This window comes from Lacerta agilis, chromosome 6 (genome assembly GCF_009819535.1).
Source record: "Lacerta agilis isolate rLacAgi1 chromosome 6, rLacAgi1.pri, whole genome shotgun sequence".
Lineage (NCBI taxonomy): Eukaryota > Metazoa > Chordata > Lepidosauria > Squamata > Lacertidae > Lacerta > Lacerta agilis.
Genome location: NC_046317.1, coordinates 56123296 through 56146074, shown reverse-complemented (window position 1 = coordinate 56146074; position 22779 = coordinate 56123296). Strand labels below are relative to the sequence as shown.

The following is a 22779-nucleotide window of genomic DNA, read 5'->3' as shown; positions in this document are numbered from 1 at the left end:
GTGGTGCCTCAATGGAATGAGGACAGCTCAATGGGATGGGGTAGTTCAGTGGAGGCTACCATTTTATGCTGCCAAGCACCACCATATGGTGAAGAGGGACCTGGAACCCTTTCCAGTGAACATCAGAAAGAGCCAGAGGAGAAATAGAAGGAGTGTTAACTCAGCATCATGCAGATGATTGGTAGCTGCATCCGGCATGGGCCAACATCTATGCTGAGCCCTGCTACCCACTCAGTATCTGAATAGTGGCTCTGCCACTGCTTCTTTTATCCTTCCACCAGGTAGTAGTGTTCTGTGGTTGACAGAGGTAGTCTCTAGCAAAATTCCTCAGAAGGCACCACTGTTGTCGACTCTGATTGGGTCTATAGCTGAGATCTTAACCGGATTTACTGCTTAAGATACCTTAATCAGTGATGTTAGGGATTGGATCTTGGGCCTCGCAAACCTTGTGTTCTATCACACGTGCTATCTCTCCCCACCCCCACCCCCACCCCATATACCATTAGATCCTCAGCAGTGACCTCCATGGGCTCCATAGAATAACAAAGGTGAAGAAAACCATAATAGTAATATCACCTCACAGGAAATGTTGGTGGTGATTGTCACATTTAACTAGTACTTAAATGACTCATTCCTACTAGTTAGTGTCTAGGATGTTCAGGAATTTTTCAGCCCAGCTTTCCAGTCAGTGTGGATAGGAATTGGCCTTTAAAAAACTGGCATCTCCAACTGCAGGGGATCATTAAAGTTTCCATGACATGTTGGATTTGATTGTTGTGCTGATTTCCTGACTCTATTTCCATTGGGGTAATTATTTAGCTAGCTGACCTATATTCCTCAGCAGAGTCACCTCTCTGATGCATCCATTACTTCCTGCTCTGCTCTACCAGGCACTGTTACAATAATCAAAGCTCCATCCCCAGAGGAGGTTACATCTTAACAGGGAACAAGTATAGGCCATCATCCTAGTAGCTGCTTGGAACAGGAACACATAAAACATTTTTTTCAGGGCACTCCTCACCTACTATTGCTATGGGAGCCAATAAATTGAAGCACATGTTTAAAAGTTACAAACAGTGAGAGCATGATGGAGAGGAGTTATCCCACTGACACATGCAAACTTACATTTCACACTGTAGGCTACAGTGGTACCTTGGTTGTCAAACTTAATCCGTTTTGGGAGTCTGTTCGACTCTCGGAACCGTTCAAAAACTGATTGCCTGCAGGAGCTTCCTGCATTCAATCGGAAGCCGTGGAAGCCACGTCTGATGTTCGGCTTCCCAAAAACATTTGCAAACCAGAACACTCACTTCCAAGTTTGCAGTGTTCGGGAGCCGATTTGTTTGGGAGCCAAGCTGTTCGACAACCTAGGTGCCACTGTATTCACTGCTGGACTTGGTGCCTTATGTGGGAGCTAGGAGGGAAGTGTGGCATTTTCCTAACAAAATACTTTGGTTTCTTAACCTACCTCACAGGATTGTTGTGGGGATGGATTGAGGAATGGAACAACCACGCATGCCACCTTTGAGCTCCTTGGAGAAAAGCATGGGATATAAATGCATTAAATAAATACATAATACTTTGAAGTGGGAATAACCATTCCCCACATCAAATGGGGTACGCATTTTGTGTGGTCGCAAGTAGCCTCCTGGGATCACAGTGCAGCTCCTGGCAGTTGGGTCTGGCACCACCTTCCCAGGTTGGATACCTGAGGTTTCCACCTATTCCAACAGCCGCCCAATCCCGGCTGGGGAGGTGTTGCCGGGGGGATTGGCCAGGCAGAAGGAGGGATTATACAGTACACACAACAGGAGTTGAGTCATTCTTGGGAAGCGGTCGTTGGATTCAGAGCTTCCCCACCCTCCACTCCCTCAATTTGACATTTATTGTGCAGGTTAACCATTTTATTTTCCACAGCCACACATGCACGCAGGCGCTGCTATGTCAAGGTCGCTGTTGAAGGGCCGGAAAGGACTTTCCCTGCATTGGCAGGTTTCGCCTTTCCCGTAGCAATTCATCACAACTTTGGCGGTTGCAGGCCTTGGACAGAATCTTTAGTCATCTACCAATATGGGGGGGGGGGCGTGGGGCGGCGACCCCCGCCCCATTGCTACGGCGATAACAGGGTTCCCGTTAAAGGGGTCTTAGGGGAAGGCCTTGGCCATATGCCCAGAGGTCGTCATTGCCCTCCCCTTCCAGCGGCGGCAAACAGGGGGGTGGGCTATCTGCTTGAACATATGTTCTCCAGAGCTAGCCCAATCCCCACACATGCTGGATAACCCTGAAATTACCCAGAACCCCAGCTGGGCGCCTGGGAAGGATAAACGCCCAAGGCCTGAGCCAAGGTCTCCCTACATCTGAATACTGTATTAATAAAGTTGTGGTCAATTTAATCCCATAGAACGTTGTCACGTGTCGTTATTCCCCTCAGGGGCTGCCCGGGGTTCGGGGGACTCCGCCTGGCCACGCAAATAGCACATCTCCTTGCGCGAGGCAATGCATATATTTGCACTAAAGGTTCAACATCTATCCCTCAGGGCATATGTGCAAATTACCCAGCTAGATTGCCATCAAAGAGTGTATTGCACTCAAACAAGGCAGTTATGATTTGGGAGGTTCACTGCAGGGGAGGGAACAAGGATTGATCAAGTGTGGAAACTACCACTGCTTGAAGCTGCAGGAAATATTCAAATGGAAATCAAATAAAATTTCCCAAGCTGAGGCCAATTTGTTTATTGCATTTCCACCTGACCCTTTGCCTGGGGAGCTCAGGATAGTGCACATGGAGCCTACTGCGTTTTACATCCCCACAACCCTGTGAGATGGGGGTAGACAACATGGCACCCACCTGATGTTAAAGCAATGACTCATATCAGTCCTCCCCAGCATGACCTGTGGTCAGAGATTATGGGAGTTATAGTCCAACAACATCTGGATGCCACCACATGGGCCTAACCCTGGGTTAAGAGATAGTGATTTGCTCAAGACCACCCATGCAACATCACAGATGATCAGAGATCTGAACCCAGTTGCCTCTGACCCAAACCAAAAGCACTATCCATTTCATGGCTTTGGCTCTCCATTATATAACCAGCCAACAGTTCCTTCTCAACTTTCGAAAGCATATGAGTAAGGCAATGCTTGAAGTGGGGAGGGACTTGGTGGGATGCCATCCTACTTCTTTTCTGGCAGACCTATCATCATTCTTTTCACGCGGACATAGCTGAGTCAGGCCTAACCACTCCACTTCCTTTTTCCTCCTACTTAAGGCCACTGGTCCAGGAAATCAAGTGGGAAGGCTCAAAGCACAGAACCGCAAGACAAGTTTGTATAACATTTGCATAGCCCTGAGCACCTTATAGCTTGCACAGATGATAGTTAACAATCTGGGTTATCAAACAGGGTTAGGCAACTTCTGCGTTTTCAAAGAGCACAATACCACACTTTTAACATGCATCCACTACCTATCTGGCAAGTTCGCTTTTAGATATATGGGACCCAAAAGTATTGAGGGACCTGCAATTTAAAACCAGCATCTTGAATTGGGTCTGGACTGGAAGACATAGTGGTCAAGCACAGTAGCTCAATGGAAAGAGCACATGCTCTGCTTGTGGAAGTTCCTGGGTTCAGTCCCCAGCATATCCAGTAAAAATTGGGAAAAATTTTGTATCTGGACCCCTAGAGAGCTATTGTTCATCAGTGTGTAGACAACTCTGACCTAGATGAGCCAATGGTCTGATTGAGTTTCCTATGTTTCTAAGTGGAGGACCAGCTTGATCTGATTTTGTCCTCCCTTTGGACCTCTGCACTCCAGGGCAGCTGCAGCCTCTTCTAAATCAAGGAGCTGTGCTGCCTTTTACACATGCTCCAGGCGGAGACGTGGAGCCCAGCAAGTGGGCCTGATCCATGAGTAACTCTTTGTTACATTCTCCTGAGAAAGGATCTGCAGTGTGAATTCTAAAATGAGTGACAAGGGCAAAATTCCTCTATTGACAGAAATGATTACTTACCCATTTTATAAAGTTTTAGCAGAAACTTGTCTCCCCCCTGGCAACCTCTGCTGCCCCTTTCTCACCCTCTGCTTCCCTTAGGCGGTCTCAGGGTGGGGTGCAGGAGGCCACCTGTTATTAACTACCAGCTTATATTAGGAACTTTACATATACCTGGCAGCTAGTTTTAAAAAAAAAACAATTTAGAAAAGGGTCATAAGGTGAAGTCTTTCATCCAAGTGAGCCCAGAGTTTTGGATAAAGAGACCAAAAAAAAAAAAATGTTCTCCATCAATGAGAGTCATGCAGTGAGACCATAAGCATGAATGCTGAAAAATAAATACCACCGTGAGCCTGGGATGCATCCTTACAGTACCAAAGTCAGCTAGAACTTATCCATCCTTAAAGAAATCAGCCCTGAGTTCTCACTGGAAGGGCAGATCCTGAAGTTGAGGCTCCAGTACTCTGGCCACCTCATGAGAAGAGAAGACTCCCTGGAAAAGACCCTGATGTTGGAAAAGATGGAGGGCACAAGGAGAAGGGGACGACAGAGGATGAGATGGTTGGACAGTGTTCTCGAAGCAACTGGTATGAGTTTGGCCAAACTGCGGGAGGCAGTGGAGGATAGGGGTGCCTGGCATGCTCTGGTCCATGGGGTCACGAAGAGTCGGACACGACTGAACGACTGAACAACAACAACAATGATGGATCACTCCAAAGCCATGTATTTCCTCCCTCTAGCCCTCACAGAGTAGAAATCCATTATCATGAGGCTGGAACCAGATAGAATCAAATACGTGGTTGGGTTCTCTCACTGAAATGGAGTTTCACAAGATTCACTTGAGTTACTATTTCCTTTTAAAATTACTCAGATTGGACCTTGAATACATGTAGATCTTCAAAGATATATGTCAAACTAGTTAACTCAAGTAAATATTCTAAATTGATTTGACACCTTTTTGGGGACTCTGAAATGATGAGCAATCCCATGTATTTTTAATCTCTTGTTGGAAGCCGCCCAGAGTGGCTGGGGAAACCCAGCCAGATGGGTGGGGTATAAGTAATACATTATTATTATTATTATTATAAATTATATATTTCCTTTTCAGCTATTTTTATGTTATGTTCTTTAATATTTATTTTACTTGGAAAAAAATTGGGCCGTGTTTTGTTTCCGTGTTGTTGTTTCGCTGCGATCAATGAATGTAGTGTTTTTTTTTAAAAAAAAATTTACAATGCAAGCAGCAGCAAAATAACTGAGGGTTGTTTTAAAATGTGATACTGTACATTTCAGTTCCAAAAATTGACAACATTTTCCAAGTCTGAAATGGCATTATTTGAATTTGTTTTTTTTGTTTTGTTTTTTTTGCTCGTATTTAGTTATCAGATCAAAACAATTCTAACCTGATGCATTATCACTCTCTTGATGGATTTTCCCCATGGGCTTAATGTGCTCTAAATAAAAGAACCATGTAACAACACCCACAATTGCTTCTTAATCTCTGTCTATCTTTTATAATGATTCATTCTCTGTTCATTTGCCCACTTGATCAACACCTAAGTGCTTAAGCACAATGCTAAAATAATGATCCACATCCTTGTTCTATTTCTGCATATTCTTCCACCCCACCCCCAGACTTATCATCTTGCAAAAGTGTTCTTTCCCCCTTCCTTTGGTAGTCTTGTTTATACTAAGGCCTGCACCTCAAGGAGTTTATTTATTACCTGCCTCTGGAAACACCTTGATACTGCGTAGGACTGGTTGAACAGGAATGGTTGGCATTATTATAATTAAAATAGGTCAAATTGTTACATTTCTGAGTTGTCCTTTCTACAGTGTATTTGCTGAGTTATAGATCACAGATGTAGAAGCACTCAGGGCAGAATTTCCAAATATATACATCACATAGGTGAAACTACAGGATGCTAAAGAGGTCCACAAGGCACTGTATCAGAAACTTCAAGAGATTTCTAGAATGTGGGTGAACTTTTGCCACAACACAATACGTCTTTGAATGAGGGTGCTGATTCAGCCTTGCAGAAATTCCTAACCTCATTTTCTTCATGGCAGACCATTCCTAAGTGACCGGCCCAAGGCTAAATAACAATACAGAGGCAAGTGCTGTGATCACAGCCTGCAACTGACCGACACTTGGCCACGTGTAGGTTTCTTGAACTTGCGCCAACTCCTGCATCATTATAAAGTAGCTGATTACTAAAATCTCACGCAGCCTGCCACGAGGCATCGATGCCTCCAGAAGAGAACCATCTTTCCTTCTGAAGGAAGGGGAGTGGAAAGGGGCGGGGCTTTGGAAGGAAATTTGAAAGGCAGGCTTATTGGGATGAGGATAAGAGGAACTGGCTGCCTTATTAAAGGACCTTGCATTGGTGATGCTCACTTCTCACTCCAGCTTCCTTACATTTCATTTCTGGGTGAAGGATTTAGTGGCGCAAAGATGAACGAAGCCCGGCCCCGTTACGTCATCAACCGTCCAGCTTATTCTAGCAACTACTTTGATGAAGAGTTTGAGAGAAAAAGTAGAAGTTACCCACTTGGGGAGAAAATAAAGAATCTTTTCAGGTATGTTGAACGCCATACGTTAGTGTTGTAACCACTTTGAGTTTTTTGTTTTTGTTTTTACAATCAAGCACTATATAAATTATATGAAAGAAAATTAAATACAATAATGTCCACATGCTGTCTAGATTTGTGATGGTAGGCAGTCCAATTGAAACTTTTAATGAGAGATTGCGAATTCCATTATTGAGGGTGTTTTGCACAAACCAGGAGCAAAGAGGTGATCTTAATCCCAGCACTCCCATAAAACTGAACTGAGGTTTTAAAGCAGAAGCTGGATGTTCACCCATCAGAAATGCTGCGTGTTGTGGGGCTGGACCAGATTATCTTTGAGGTACTTCCCACCTTTATGATTCACTTTTGTGATTTTCCAACAAATTCTCCTACAGAATTTGCAACCCAAGCAGTGGTGCAGAGTTGGTTAAGGCAGCGCCAAATATCCAAACCTTATCAGGTATCAAAGTGAAGTGGAGAATAATAAACACCTCATTCTCAGTTTTTTCTCTTTTTCAGTGTTAAAGATTGTTGCTAATTGTTTAACAGCAGACAAATATGTTTCCACTGCCACAGCCAAGAGAGATTAGAGTAAGCAAACTGTACAAAATGTAGAAGGCCAAACAACTTTTCTGACACTAGCCATCAGAAAAGCATAAGGGAACTTGTACCGATTCATTGCCACCATTGCTGGCTTGTTGGCTTTACTCACTCTTGAATAAATATATTTTTTCCAGGAAGGAGAGAGCAATAATATTGATACCCATGCTCTAAGAAACCCACCCAACCCCAATGCATATTAGGAGTATTTGAAAAGAATAAAATGATTGTGATGAAGGCATTTGTGCCAGCCATCTTCCTAGTTTTCTCATCTTCGCCCAGTGATAGTGCATTTGTGGCACTTCGGTTGTTGTTGGACTCAGTTTTCATTAACTTCTGCCAGCATGACCAAGAGTCATCAAGGATGATGGGAGCTGTAGTCCAGCAACATCTGAAAGGCCATGGGTTCCCCATCCTGTCACTCATTTATTTTGTAATTACATTGTTGGTCCTTCATTGCTTTAAAGCAAATTTAAGATCACTTTATACAGTGATGCATTGGGGCTCTAGATGGGAGATCACCCTTTTTCAAAAAGAGGTCAAAATAACAGTGAAGACTTGGTTTATGCAACAGTGTTTCCTAGATGCCATATTATTCCTTCTTGGTATTACATGGATTATTTCTCGTTCACCTAAAGAAACAAGGTGTGGTACATAAAATTAAATGAATGACAGGCCCTGCCCTGAGGCTTACAGTCTAACAGACTAGACACACATCAGAAAGGAAGGAGTCAAGGGGAAAACAGAGGTCTGAGGTCAGTTAGAAAATGTCAGAGGGAGAAGTGAGCTTTGATCAGTCCCTCTATCCAATAGCAAACAGACAATCACGGAAATTATAACCAAACACAAAACACAATGTATGCATCAGGCTATAGCCATTGAATTGACAATTGTTATCTCCTTTTATACTTTTGTTATAATATATTCAATATTTTTCATTGTTGTTTTTCACGGTTTTCTGTTTGTTTTGTGTTTGATCAGTCCCTCAGCAGAGTGTGCCCTTAACAGGTGTGTGTGTGTGTTTGGTAGGAGGTTGCAGGTGGCGGGGAGAGATGAAACAATTTTTGGGGTCTTTCTTATGCTGCTCTGCGATTCTCATGTCACACACCCTCCCCCCTTTCTCACAGAGACATTAATGGAGATGCATCCACACATAGAAACAGTTCACACAGTCATTTGGTCCTGCGGATATGGTTAGAAAAAACAGGCATGGTGCACCTCTCTTTGGGCAATGGATCATTCCTTTAGGAAATGGTTGAACCTCCTCTGTCATATCATGGAACACATTTATTATTATTATTATTATTATTATTATTATTATTATTATTATTATTATTTATACCCCGCCCATCCAAACAGTTCCCAGATAATGTTACCCACATCAGTCAGTGCTTTGCTTGAAATTCACACCCCATGCTTAGAAATGGGGTTGTGTGTGTGTGTGTGTGTGTGTGTGTTAATGAGTTCACATTTAAAGATAAGCCCACCAAACTGCCAAATTCCAAATCAATATGCAAACTGAAACGCACTTCTCCTTTGAAATTCACCCTTTTCTGAATTTTGTATTGCATTGGTTTGGCCAAAAAATTATAGAAATGCACATATTAGTGAAGATAACATACAAAAATGCATTATATATGGGGAAATGGCTCTGCAGAAATGTGTACATAAGGCAAAATTGCAGCCAAAAGATGTGAGAAATTTGAAGAGAAATGCTAATGAATTTCCATGAGAATTTTCAATTTATTAAAAAAAAATTCTGAGGAAATGTGGAGAACTGGATTTAAGACTGTGAAAATGAAAAGCTGAATCAAAACTGACAGGTCCATCTACCCCTACCCATTCTACTTAAGGGACTTGCTTAGATGCAGACAAAAGGAGCACAGAGACCACTCAGCATTAGTAGAGTAAGGTGTGTGAACACATAAAAGCACAAGCCATGCACAGGAAATAAGCAACTTTCAACCAGGTGTTGGATCCAGAACATTCATTTTCTCCACAGTATGTGTTTGTACTGCACTGCAGGACTTTGGGTGGATGGCCATTCTCTAGATGTCGACTGGGTGAAGGCATTGCCAAGCAAGCATTAATTAAGTAAACTGGATGCATTACTTTGGATTACACAATGATGTTGACTTTAGATTTGGGTGGCACCCAGCGTGACTGAATGGTCTCTTAAGTAGACAGAGCTGTGGAATCATGCCAAAGGAATAGCTGCTCTCTGAGTGACTTCACAGATGCCCAGAAGAGTGCCACCTAGGGGAGAAAAAATAAGTACAGACATAGCTATTTTAGATTCCTAATTCAAAGCAATCTGGTTCAGTTGCAAATGCAGCACATTCATCTTTTCTGGGATACATCAATGCTTGATGAAGAGTAGCAATATCATAACCGTTGCCACTTATTATAAAAGTATAGGTCTTTTTTTCTTTTGGTCAGGGCATAAGCTCAAGTACAACAAAAGTCGAAACAAAATAAAAAATTCTTTCCAGTAGCACCTTAGAGACCAACTGAGTTTGTTCTTGGTATGAGCTTTCGTGTGCATGCACACTTCTTCAGATACACTGAAACAGAAGTCACCAGATCCTTAAATATAGTGAGGGAGTGGCTGCAATTAGTCTTGCAGGGAAAGGCAAGGGGTGAGATGGCTAAATATAGCTTTGTTATGTATAATGAGATAAGAATCCAATGTCTTTGTTCAGACCAGGTTTCTCCATGGTTTTAAGTTTGGTGATTAGTTGCAATTCAGCCACTTCTCTTTCCAGTCTATTTCTGAAATTTCTTTGTATTAAGACAGCTACGTTGAGATCTTTTATAGAATGTCCTGGGAGATTGAAGTGTTCTCCTACTGGTTTCTCTGTCTTGTGATTCCTGATATCAGATTTATGTCCATTTATCCTTTGGCGTAGGGTTTGGCCTGTTTGTCCAATATAGAGAGCTGAAGGGCACTGTTGGCATTTGATTGCATACACAATGTTGGAAGATGAGCAATTAAATAGTCCTGAGATGGTAATTGCAGCCGTTAAGAGTCAACAGGTTTTCCACACCTATCAGCTGATCACCCATTCCCACCACCCTTCTGAGTAATACCCCTCCCCACTCCCTCACTATATTTAAGGATCTGGTGACTTCTGTTTCAGTGTATCTGAAGAAGTGTGCATGCACACGAAAGCTCATACCAAGAACAAACTCAGTTGGTCTCTAAGGTGGTACTGGAAGGAATTTTTTATTTTTTATTTTGTTTCGACTATGGCAGACCAACACGGCTACCTACCTGTAACTACAACAAAAGTGGAGCTGATGTTAAAGCCAGTCACTATAACATGAAAACTGCAAATTAAACGGGGCTTGAGGCTTTTCACATTGAACTGAGCAGTCTGCTACAAGGTGTCAGTGCAACTGAGAGCTGATTCTTGCCTCTTCTTTGCCTTAGCTGGTGTGCTGTCAATGCTTTTCAGCTTGGACTGCCTTTTGCCTGTGTTTTTCTGCATTTGGCCTAGTGGTTGTGTGAGTGGTGACTCTCAGCTGCAGTGTCAAAAGTGCAATAATAATGGTAGGAAGAAAAGACATAGCAAGAAGCCGCAATCTGTTCCCTGGACCTACCTAGCCAAGCCTTCTCCGATAGATCTTGCAAGCCATTATAGGCAAGGGTAAACAGAGCACGTGGTCAGCCTAATCTTAGGGTGCAATAACAATGCCCTAGACATTTCCACTGGACTGATATCAACTGTGGCATCAAGTTCAGAGTGAATGCAAGCAACTTTAACCCACAAAATGCTTTGCAAATTTATCACAGCAAACTTCTGAGTGTTTAACTGTCTCTGACTTTACCACTCACTCCTTTATAAATAAAACAATGCTCACAAGACAGCTCACAGAGGACACAACAGTGGTGAAGAAGTAAGCTTGCTTCCCTGCTGCCACCAAATGGTAGGCATGCTTATACATGTTGGGTCAATTTCACCTTGAGACTTGTGCCACCAGCCCTCTGGCCACCAACTGGCCGTCTTCATTGCATCCTCTATCTTCTCATTTTCTCCCCTCCATGTGTCAGAGAACAATTAAAAGTGGATCTAGAGAACAAAGGCCGTGCTAATCCCATGGAGTCCTGCATGTGAGTGGGACCAAAGAGGCTGAGGATGGAGGTGGAAAGAGAGGGCAGCTTAAAAGGATGAAGGAGCCACCACTGAAGACTGAAGCCCTTCCAGCTGCCACCACAGGGCTCAGCTGCACCCCCTGGCTCCTCCCAGCCCCTGTGTGTCACAGCATGCATAATTGCCCCCCACGGATATTTTATTCAAGTTGGCGCCTCTGCCTGAGTCTCTCTGGGCAGCTGCAGCCAATCAGGATTAGGCAGCACCAAGCTAGATGGGCCAGTGACCTGATTCAATACAAAACAGCTCTGGGAGGAAGTTCCACTGAAGCAGTAGGACTATCTTTGGAGTAAACATTCATAGGTTCTAAGTCAGTGCTTAACTGTGCAGTTGTATCCTGTTGATTTCTCATGTCCCATTGCTGAAGCAGGTCACACACGCTTTCTTTGTTCTGTTAACTACCGTATTTTTCCATGTATAAGACGACCCCTACTTTTGGGAGCCCAAAATTAATAAAACAGTATTTTTCCATTGTTCAGCTTTTGGGGGAAATCGGCCAAAAAAGTTGTGGAGCTTTTTCTGAGCAATTCTACGCTCAATCTCCAAGCCAAGCTCCTTCCTCGCCACGGCACCACCTCGCCTCTCCAGCCGGCAGGAGCTGCCAGCTCACCCAAGACCATCTTGGCAGGGAAAGCGTTGTCTTGTTCACAGAAAAATACGGTAATCCACTGAGCAGGCTGTATCAGGGCTGCTTGAATTAATAATGTGATGGCTTATTACCCTCATTGTGTTCAGCCACCCAGTAACAACCCCCATTGATTTTGCTGAAATTTTGTTTGGTTTGACAAAGGATCTTGATTTTGATGTGTCATTAACAAGAAGCCTGAGCAAACACCCACCACAGAATTCAGCTGGGCATCTTGTTCTCCAGAGTTTGATGGAGGCTGGGATAATGGGGAGCTGACCCATTACTGCATTAAACACAATGAAAGACTAATTATGAATAATAGGAATGGAACATTTTTTCCATTATGTGTTCTATACTTCGTGCCAGCACTGTGTGGGCATAGAAAACCATGAGACCAAAACAGCAGCTCTTTGCCCTGCCTGCATGAGGTGCTGGGTTCAGTCAGTCTCCTTATAATCATTCACGAAATATCTAACAATGGAAAAGTCTCCTATTAAATTCAGTGCCTTCTTTCTCCTTTCTCACTAGGTGTTCACCATCCAGATTCAAACTCATCCTGTACAGCCTGTTTCCTATCCTTGTATGGCTTCCAAAATATAAAATCAAAGATTATATTGTGCCCGATGTCCTTGGTGGAATCAGTGCTGGGACTATTCAGGTGCCTCAAGGTGAGAGAACTTTGCCCTTTCCATATTACTACCAAACATGAGTAGTTTCACCATGAGGAAATGTGTATATATCTTGGTGTAACACATTAGCTAAACTGTGGCAGGTAATAGATTTCAGCTTATGGCCCACTTTAGTTATGATCAGTGAAATGAAGATGCAACTTTTAAAGAAATGTCTATTTACTTTGCTCTGGTCCATACTTTTATAAACCATCCCTCCCTAATGTTTAGGCACCTCACACCACAGCCATGGGGAGAAGTAGCATATGAACCAGGGTGTCATCATTGACACAATACTCTTGAAATATGTCACAAAGTTCATTTTCTCCAAAAAGTGAGGATAAGCAGGCTCTTCTTGGGACTGGGTATCTGTGTGTGTGCCCTATATCAAACATTCCTATCCCAATGCATTTATAAGGATGGGACTGCACTATGTGGGGAATTTTTAACTGGACCATGGATCTGCACTGGCATCTTGGTTGTGTAAACCTCAGCAATAATGACAGAACATTAATGTCACCCTTAGCCTGCTTGCTGAGCACCCCAAACATCTAGTATTGTCTTTGTTACCTAACCTTTCTGATGGTGCCATGTTGGATCAACTGTTATGATTAGCTTATGTGCAGGGCTGTAGCACCTTTAAAAATGGATTGGATATGAGAGGAGACCTGCTGTAGAATCTGCCATGGTGTGTGGCATCTTGTTTTCATAAGGCAGAGTTGAGCATAGTTAGGATGGAAGGTCTGATCTGCTTTTCACTTGTGTTTTTTAGGTATGGCCTTTGCTCTGTTGGCCAACCTACCTCCGATCAATGGGCTCTACTCATCTTTCTTCCCTCTGATAGCCTATTTCTTGCTAGGAGGTGTTCATCAAATGGTCCCAGGTGAGGTCTTCTATTCCACTATAGTGACCGAATTAAGTGCACATCCTCAAGCTTTAGTACATAAACTGGAAGTTTGCACTAATGCATTAAAGAAATTGCTGAAGGGCAGAGGTGGGGAACATCTGCTGTCAATAAAATTGTGGCCTGATCTCACTCAAATATTAGTTGACATGTCTCTTATTCTTGGTGTTGGGGAGGAACAAAGAGTAAGGGGAATGCCATGCCACAAAACCTGTTTCATAAACTAGTTGCAAGGCTGGAGGAAAGAGATCCATAATTCATTTTGTGCTGTCATCAGTCATGTACCAATCAGCTGCCTTACACTACTGCCAGCTACGTAGATGAAATTAAGCAGAAAGGTAGCCCAGCCTGGCCCATTGATCTATATATTTTTGCAGTCTTCAGCCACCTTAAGCACTAACTGTCACTGCATACATGAGAAGATGCTCTGCATGAGTGTAAGCCAACCTTTGTGTGCTTGTCCCACAGGCACTTTTGCAGTCATCAGTATTATTGTGGGGAACGTCTGTCATGAGTTGGCTCCTGATTCCGACTTCCAGTACTTTAACCACACAGCCAATGAGATGATGATTAACAACACAGCCATGGAAGCAGCCAGACTGGAGATCTCTGCCACCTTGGCTTGCCTGACAGCCATAATCCAGGTAAGGATGCCCTGTATTCAGAACTGTGCAGAAGGCAGCCGTGCATAGAGTTTGGCATTAACTGCTCATGTATTGAACAGAAGGGAAAGCAAGGGGATGACTACTATTTGGAAGCCAATGTAGAAAACAAAGATGGCTACTTGAGCTGTATGGATGAACATGCGCCTTTATACACATCTAGAAACTCTAACTGTGCCAGGACATCTGATGCATGTGTTGCATCGATACTTCAAGTGTTTCCTACATGAAACACTGGTATACTATGTTTGCATAACATATGTGGAGCTGCCTTTACATTGATGCCCAGATGTAGCAGCAATACTCTTTATAGGTAGTAAGCCTACAGCTAAATATTGGTGTGGCTCAGAAAGATCTGTGCTCCACCTCATCTGCTGTTACCTCATCTCTCCTGCGCCAGGGATGGGTCACATATATTGGGTCGGTGCCATACTCCTACACTGGAGGAAATTCCTCCTGGAACAGTTATCTTATTCATTTCCACACCCCAGAGACTAGGGATGAAAGGAGCTCTCAATTCCAGTTATCTTCAGTTCTTCCCCTTTCTGCAGCAATTATTATTTTCAAATCCTCATAAAAGTTCTTCAGCGTTTCAGTGTGCAATTTTGACTAAGCTATACATTTTTGCAAGTGATTCCTCCTAATGCAACACATTTTAGTTTGTTATGTTCGCTTGCTATATTCATTTTTCTGCCCGTTTCCCCCTGTTATATGTATTTTTATAAACAGTGGTTGGTTGGGGAACTGCGTTGCAAAACTCATATAAGTGTGAACTTTGAAGGATGGCTGTACTTTGGTTCCCATGCTGATTTGGAAAGAGCCAATTTGCAAACTGAACTGAATTTCTTCGCTATCCAAGATTCCTGTGGAATATAGTTTGAACTTTGGGGTATCCTTCTGAGAAGCTGTGCTCACTATTCCATCTGGCATGCCTGACTGTCTGTCTGTCCATAGATATGCCTAGGATTTGTGCAGTTTGGCTTCGTCGCGATCTACCTCTCAGAATCCTTCATCAGGGGGTTCATGACAGCAGCTGGCCTGCAGATCCTCATCTCTGTGCTCAAGTATATCTTTGGCCTGAAGATTGACTCCTACACAGGACCCCTTGCCATTGTTTATGTAAGTCAGTTACCAGAGGATGATATGATGGTTATTGCCCTAACCTGCCTGATTGTGACAAATGATATTAATGATTAATTTCCCTAGTAAACTGACTGGGCCCTGGGAGAGTTGGCTTGCTGTATAAATGCAATAATGAGTGGCCGAGGTTTTCTTCTCTTTGCCTTAAAATGCAAGAATGAAAATAATAAAATAAAATAGATTATTAAACCATATATTTATGAAAGAAAATGTGATCAACTGGACAGAAGAAAGCATGAGGTCAGGAAAGCAGAGATATTTCAAGAGAGAATAGCAAGCTTGCAAAGTCTCCCAAATCTTGCACAGAAGGCAGAATTTTGCTTGGCGTGGTGCTGCATGGCAGGAAAAGCTGCACTCGGTAAATTTTCCCTTCTAGATAACTCTTCAAAGGTACAGGAGTACTCTTGGGGTCCTGTAATTCTAGGAAATGTGCACATAAGTATCAGAGTTACCATTAATTCTTCCACATTTTAATTATAAGGGATTAGAAAAAAGTGTTTGTGGAGTTATGGAGGCTGCAGTGACCTGCTGTGTGCCTCTTGAACCTTTCTCTGAATTCCCAGCTGGATGCCGTTGTTGGAAACAAGAAGTCAGATTAAATGCATCCTGTCTGGTCAGGCCCTGCTTACTGACCCTATAATTAATCCATAGCTGGCTACTGCATGGACTGTGCTGCTTTGAGTGCTAGCAAGTCTCAACAGCAGACTACAAGGCTAAATAATGGCCACTGATGTCTTCATGTCTTGGAAAGCAAACACCGTGGCATATCTCCCAGTCATGCTGAAAAATGCACATCCTGCCCTTTTCTTGTTTCATCCTTCTTTTCTTTTTTCTAGACTTTTATTGATATTTGCAAAAACTTGCCCAAGACCAATATAGCATCCCTCGTCTTTGCATTGATCAGCACTGTGCTTCTGATTATCGTGAAGGAGCTGAATATGAAATACATGAAGAAGATTCGAGTCCCCATTCCCATGGAGATTGTTATAGTAAGTAGTAGAACCTGAGTTCTTTCTTTCCCCTGCTTTTTTTACCAAAGTGGTTAGAGGGCATTAGAACCTCCATTGTAGTCAGTGCCTGTCCTCCCTTCTCTTCAGATGCAGAGATAAATTTATAAAAGAGCTGTTGACTATTCAGCTAACAGAGTGGTCAAAAATACACCCAAGGAGGAAATTGATGCAATAATTCACTTCTGGGTGAAGTATTACACTCAAGTTTTCTGATTTGAGATAAGGAAGCTGGCATGTTTCTGGTTGTGCTAGAGGTCTTCTGAGTCCTTTCCAAATGTTTGGATTCTCACCCCCCCCCCCTTTGCACAATAAATGTCCAGTTATTTGTGCACAAGAGTCCACCATATCTGATTAAATGGATGAAATCCTTCCCAAATGAATTTGTTAAGATTTTGCAAGACTTGGCTGTTTTTATTGCCACAACTGCCCCTCTGTAATTTGATACAGGGAATTCAACCATCTTCATTCGAGATAATGCTTCTGTTGTTTTAATAATAACATGCTTTCCCAACTCTTGGACAATTTCCTGGTTCATAAACCATGCTAAGCTACAGTTCAGCTTGGTACTATATGGATGAGAGGCCACAAGTCTGCGTGAAGCAGGCTTTCTCCTTCCGCTTTCTTAGGAGGAGGACTTATGCCAAGTTTAGTTTCACTTTCAACAAAGCTCTTTTTAGCATTACTTATGAACTGGGAGTCGTGGTTTATAACAACAGTTATTTGCTAAGCAAGGCAGCTTCAAACCAGTCCTTAGTCTGTGCCCCTTTTGCACACCTGCTGTGACAAACTGGTCCATGCAGAAGTCAGAGATTAAAAATGCTAAACTATTATTCATCTTCAGGCTCACAAACCTGTTGCTGATACTAACTGCATCATTGACCTACACATCCCACCAATTTAAACAGCAATGCAAACTTGCACTCTCAGGTGTTTGGTCAGCCAAGGTCACTGAAGAAAAATGTGCTGATATGGCCATCTTGACCTTGACTCGTGCTTCAATGAGTCTGGGTGAAAACATCCTCGGACTATATAGCAGGAAATGTCCATGCAGATAATGTAGTTGTATTCCAAAGTATTGAAACATGATAAGACAGGAAGCTGTAGTAAGATGCTTACATGCCTCAGGTGATCAGGGAGGCAGGAGGCCAATGTACGTGCCGACACCCAGGGAGCATTTGTGTAATTAGAGCTGTGGGAAATGCAAAGATTTGGGCAGACGTTGTCTTTAGTTTCAATTTGCAATCACTCCAAAGTTTGCTATTGCAGCAGTGTGAAATGAAGCTTGCTGTTCTAATATAGGAATGTGTTACATCCACTTTACTCTGGTTTTGAATGGAGAGAGGATAGCAGAAAAAGCAGAATTTACTCAAGTTTCAAAAACTGAAATGTGCAGGAAAGATGCCGTGAGAACAGGAATCCATGTGAACCATGGCAGAATGCCTGAATAAAACTTTCTCTGACTTATCGGTTTTATTACAGTGGTTAGCTCTAAGACAGACCTGCGACTCCAGAAAGAACTCGTCTTGCATACTCTGAGAATTCCCAATTATATACTTTGATCTACCCAGTAGTCACCATCTTCTTGATACAAAAGAGACTTTAAATGGAGTGTCCTGACAATAAATGGAGCAGTCCAATGCATCCACGAATTTAAACAAAGCTGGTAGATATGATAATGCAGGACTAACTTCTACATTCATTCATTCATTCAGTCAGTCATTCACTATCTACAGGAAAACTACTCTCAATGGATTTCTCCCCACTTAATGCAAATCAAAATTTATACAAACTGAGTCCAGTTCTCTGCTGAAGGAATATGTTAACAAATTTAGCTTGTACGAAACCGAAAAATGTGCTGCTAGCCTAAAGCCTTTTTATGCTTTGATTTCAGGTCATTGTAGCTACTGCAATTTCTGGAAGCTTTGATATGCCTGATAAATATGACATGCCCATTGTTGGCCATATTAATATGGGGTGAGTCAATGCACTGGATTATTCTCTTTCCCAGAGTTCCTTCTCTTCCAGAAAAGGGATATCCTAATGATGCCAATCCATGAATCCCACCCACTGTATTTAATAATGAATATATTCTGGAATAAGGGCTGAGCCAGAACATGATATGGAAGATCCATGAACTAAAAATAAGAAAACTTGGAGAGTTTGCAGCAAGGTGAGCAGTGGAAAGCTTTTTTTACTCCCACTCTGCTGCAATCTCTCCCCCCCCCCCACTTTCCCACCAGCTCTCAGAATTAACAACCAGCCATGTTGAAGGTGAGGGCAAGAATAGATAAAACTGTGGGCCCTTCTGAAAACAAGTTGAAACAGAGCTTGCAGTAGCTGGATGTGTTTCAACATTTCTAAATGGAATGGAAAGTAGGGCAAGCTTAAAGTGGACAGTGTCTGCAAGCCTTGATTTATATGAGTCAGTTGTTTAATGAATTACAAGCACAGTATAATTGCAAAGTGGATAATAACCATTGTGGTATAAAACTTTACCATTCATTCTATGCTGCTGTGACTATTATAAGGTTTGCACATGTCAACATTCCTGCGCTGAAGGAATAAACAAGGGTTTTGGGGGTGGGGGGACAGTACTGCCTTCTATGCTATTACTATGTTTGTGTGAAATGGCTTGAATCCATTATACATTAAGACCAACTCATGCATTACTTCTTTGGGGGGAAACTGGGCAGAACTGAAACTTGCTTCTACATCACACACACACACACACACACACACACACACACACACACGGCACCAGCATCTCTCTGGTCCACTGGTTTCATCTCCAGCTACTTGTTTTCTTATCCTGTCTGCTTGATTTTGTTCCTTTGATGCTAGATTTCCATCTGCTACTCTTCCCGAGGTGGGCAAGTGGAAGGACATGGTTGGCACAGCTTTCTCACTTGCCATCGTGGGCTATGTGATCAACCTGGCCATGGGCAGAACTCTTGGAACCAAGCATGGCTATGATGTGGACCCTAACCAGGTAACATTTAGTGGCTCTTTACAGAAAGAGAAAAATCACTCACCCCAAAGTTGGCCATTTCCAGGGTTGGAGTCTAGTGACTTGTCCTCAGAGAGACAGTGCTAGATTTATAGGAGGAAAAGTAGGGGACTCTTAATGATATTTCCAATCCCTTCCCCTGACTCCCCCCAGTTTTAGTCTGTTCACTCCCCTTACTCTTCTAACAATAGTACCTAAGAGAGCCATCGCAACAAATAAAAGGACCTCCTTGTAATTCAAACACTGCTATGGAGAGTTCCCCTTCAGACTCCTCTTAGTAACTGCAACACACACCATGGACGGATTATCCAGTATAAAAGTTGCCATCAAAGAGGATCCAATGGAGGCCGAATTACAATAGTCTCCAAGCAGTGAGGCATTGGGTGTGCAACTGCTTGCCTTAGCGGGCTTGGCAATTTTCTCAACACATAAAAAAAAACTAGGGAGAGAAAATAATAGAATCATAGAGTTGGAAGGAACCGAATGGGTCATCTAGTCCAATCCTGGGCAGAGCAGGAAACACACGAAGAGGAGATAACACCTGCTCCACATGAAGGAGCAGTCTTATGGGAGCAGTGGGGAACTTGTGGCCCACCAGGTATTAATAGACTCATCCCTGACCTACTGGCTGAGGCTGGTGGGTTGGAATCCAGTAACATCTGGAGGGCCACAGGCAGGGGAGGCCTATCCTGTTTCACCCATTGAGGCAAAACAGGAAAGTGTCACCCCTGCCGCAGTCTCGCTTACTGGGGTCGCATGGTGAGAGATTCTGACATCTTGCTGGAAGCCATTTCCCAAGAGGCAGCACCCCTTGGATTCCACACCTAAGGCAACTGCCTCACTCTGCCTGATGGCCCTGTGGGGGAGATGCAGACCCCTCTCCCCGGGACGCCCCTCTGTTCGTAGCCTTCCTAAGTTGGTGCTGCCTTGAGCAGGACTGGCCCACAACATTTTGACACCTGAGGCAAACCAGAAATGGTGTCCCCCTCCCCACAAGGGAAGAAGGGGTGAGTGAAGATGTGCATCAGGAACAAGGGGAAATGAAGATCTACAGTACATTGGGATCTGCTGCCCCTGTGGATCCAGCCGCCCAAGGCAATCTGCTCACCTTACCTCATGCGTGAGCTGGCCCTGGCCACGGGTTCCTTGATTCTTCCTTAAGGAGGCAGTTGCCAGCTGTAGTGGCTATCACAACTGCAGCTTGACATGATTAGTTGTTTCTAATGTTATTTTTAACAGAACAATTTTTTACTTGTTTTTTTGTCAAAGCTACTCTGAGTGCCTATTGACAAATAAGCAAAACAAAACAGGATATGATATTTCACAACTATATGAACCCCAGCAGTAAGCATACTTTGTGCAAATCTCAATGCCATTGTTTTAAATAGCTCCTGTACATTTCAGGTCGTGCTGGCCTGTTGCTGCTTGATAACTCTACTGCGAACTGGCCCCTGACTCAGAGAAGAATCTGGAGCACACACACACACATGGAGACTATTTGTTGGATATTTAGCAATTAGTTCAAGCAATTAGTTCCTAAGACCTCTCAGTCAGATTAAAGAGGCTTCTCCAAAGAGCAGCTCAGAAACTGTGTCTTCTGAAAATGCCTTGTGTGCATCACATGGCTGTGGAATGTGTCCTCCCTCGCTAGCACTTGCACAACCACGGCTTTTTAAAACAACAGATGCAGCCAAGTGTGCTACAGGTTACTCCTGCAGGACCTTTCTGGATTGCTTGCTGGATGATTCATCAGGGATGAGAGTCTCAGATTAGAGTTGCGGTTAAGGGAAGCCTGCAATAATTTTCCTGCTTTGAGGGTTTGCAAGAGAGTCAGAGAATCCTGGGATGTTTCTGAAGTGAGAAGAAGCAATTTTCATGGGGTGTGAAAGAGCCTCGGGTGATGCGATTGCAGTTATGACAGCAGTCTTTTGTATAAATAACGCCGCCCTCACATGTGAAGGAAGAATCTTGGAGCTATATGACTGCTTGACCTACTTTTTGCATCCCAGCAATAGCTGCCAATGTAACTGTAAGAGAAACGTCATCTTGTTTGTTAATGCTGCCACCTAAACTGATTAGTCCATTATCCTTGTTTCCATAGGAAATGCTGGCCCTCGGCTGCAGCAACTTTTTTGGATCCTTTTTCAAAATCCACGTAATTTGCTGTGCCCTTTCTGTGACCTTAGCTGTGGATGGAGCGGGAGGAAAATCTCAGGTTATTAATTTATTGGTTTGTTTAGCCCATCTCTCCCCTCAAAGTAGGAGACTTTGTAAGATGAGCTCTGAGCATTTCTAGATCATGGATTAACTTGAACTAGCTGAACATTCTTTTCCTTGGGGAAATAATGTGAGGAGGGCTTGGGATCTAAAACAGTTAATACACCGCATCGCCTCCAAACACAAATTTCCAGAATGACATGGCTTTCAAATGAAAGCAAATGACTCCTTTATACTGCAGGTAGATAACCAACCTGTTGTTCTGTTATTAGAACAGAATTGGCCACATGATGAGTGGATCTCCGAAAGCTGATCCAAATGGTAACCATTGGCATTCACATAGTACTTTCAAATGTTTACAACACTTCAGAAACACCATCTTGTTGTAATCCTTACAACCCTTTAAAGGTGGCTCAATTCCCCTATATGGGGCAGAGAGTGGAGGTTGAGGAAAAAGTGGCTTGTCTAAGGCCATGTAGTGCATGGGTAGGCAAACTAAGGCCCGGGAGCCAGATGCGGCCCAATTGCCTTCTAAATCTGGCCCACGGATGGTCCGGCAATCAGTGTGTTTTTACATGAGTAGAATGTGTCCTTTTATTTAAAATGCATCTCTGGGTTATTTGTGGGGCCTGCCTGATGTTTTTACATGAGTAGAATGTGTGCTTTTATTTAAAATGCATCTCTGGGTTATTTGTGGGGCATAGGAATTAATTCATTTCCCTCCCAAAAAAATATAGTCCGCCCCCCCCCACAAGGTCTGAGGGACAGTGGACCGGCCCCCTGCTGAAAAAGTTTGCTGACCTAGTGAATTCATGACTGAAGTGAGATTTGTACCAGGAACATCCTGATTTGGAGCTCCATTTTCACCACCACTACAGCGCACCAGCCCCCCAAATACGCAATACTAACATGTGGCTTTGCATGATGATGGGAAAACAGGACTTTGCATCACTGTATCTCAATTTCCAGAGTGGTAGCCATCTTAGCTTGTTGCATCCAAGAGTCTCGTGGCATATTCAATACCAATGAATTTATTACAGCATAAGCTTTTGGGGTCCACAGTCCACTTAATCAAATGCATTGTATTACAGCACGTCTTTTGGTCTTGAAAGTGCCACAAGACACTCTATGGAATCTCAAATGCAATCCTCCATTAAACAAAAGGAGCAGATCCATTCTGTTCTGCCTTACCTGGCTTTATAAATCAACAGAGCCCTTGCTTGGTGCTG

The 22779-nt window shown here is 43.1% G+C and overlaps 1 protein-coding gene across 1 annotated transcript in view; it reads left to right on the top strand.

Moving 5' to 3' along the window:
* The first annotated feature begins 6303 nt into the window (after window positions 1–6303).
* Window positions 6304–22779, top strand: part of SLC26A9 (solute carrier family 26 member 9) — a 33982-nt gene continuing 17506 nt past the window's right edge. Inside the window, exons 1-9 of the mRNA XM_033152858.1 lie at window positions 6304–6569; window positions 12471–12610; window positions 13383–13493; window positions 13983–14158; window positions 15131–15295; window positions 16153–16305; window positions 18218–18300; window positions 19168–19315; window positions 21435–21548. Coding sequence (XP_033008749.1) covers window positions 6331–6569; window positions 12471–12610; window positions 13383–13493; window positions 13983–14158; window positions 15131–15295; window positions 16153–16305; window positions 18218–18300; window positions 19168–19315; window positions 21435–21548 — 1329 coding nt within the window. The 5' untranslated portion in view covers window positions 6304–6330. The remainder of the gene's footprint in view (window positions 6570–12470; window positions 12611–13382; window positions 13494–13982; window positions 14159–15130; window positions 15296–16152; window positions 16306–18217; window positions 18301–19167; window positions 19316–21434; window positions 21549–22779) is intronic.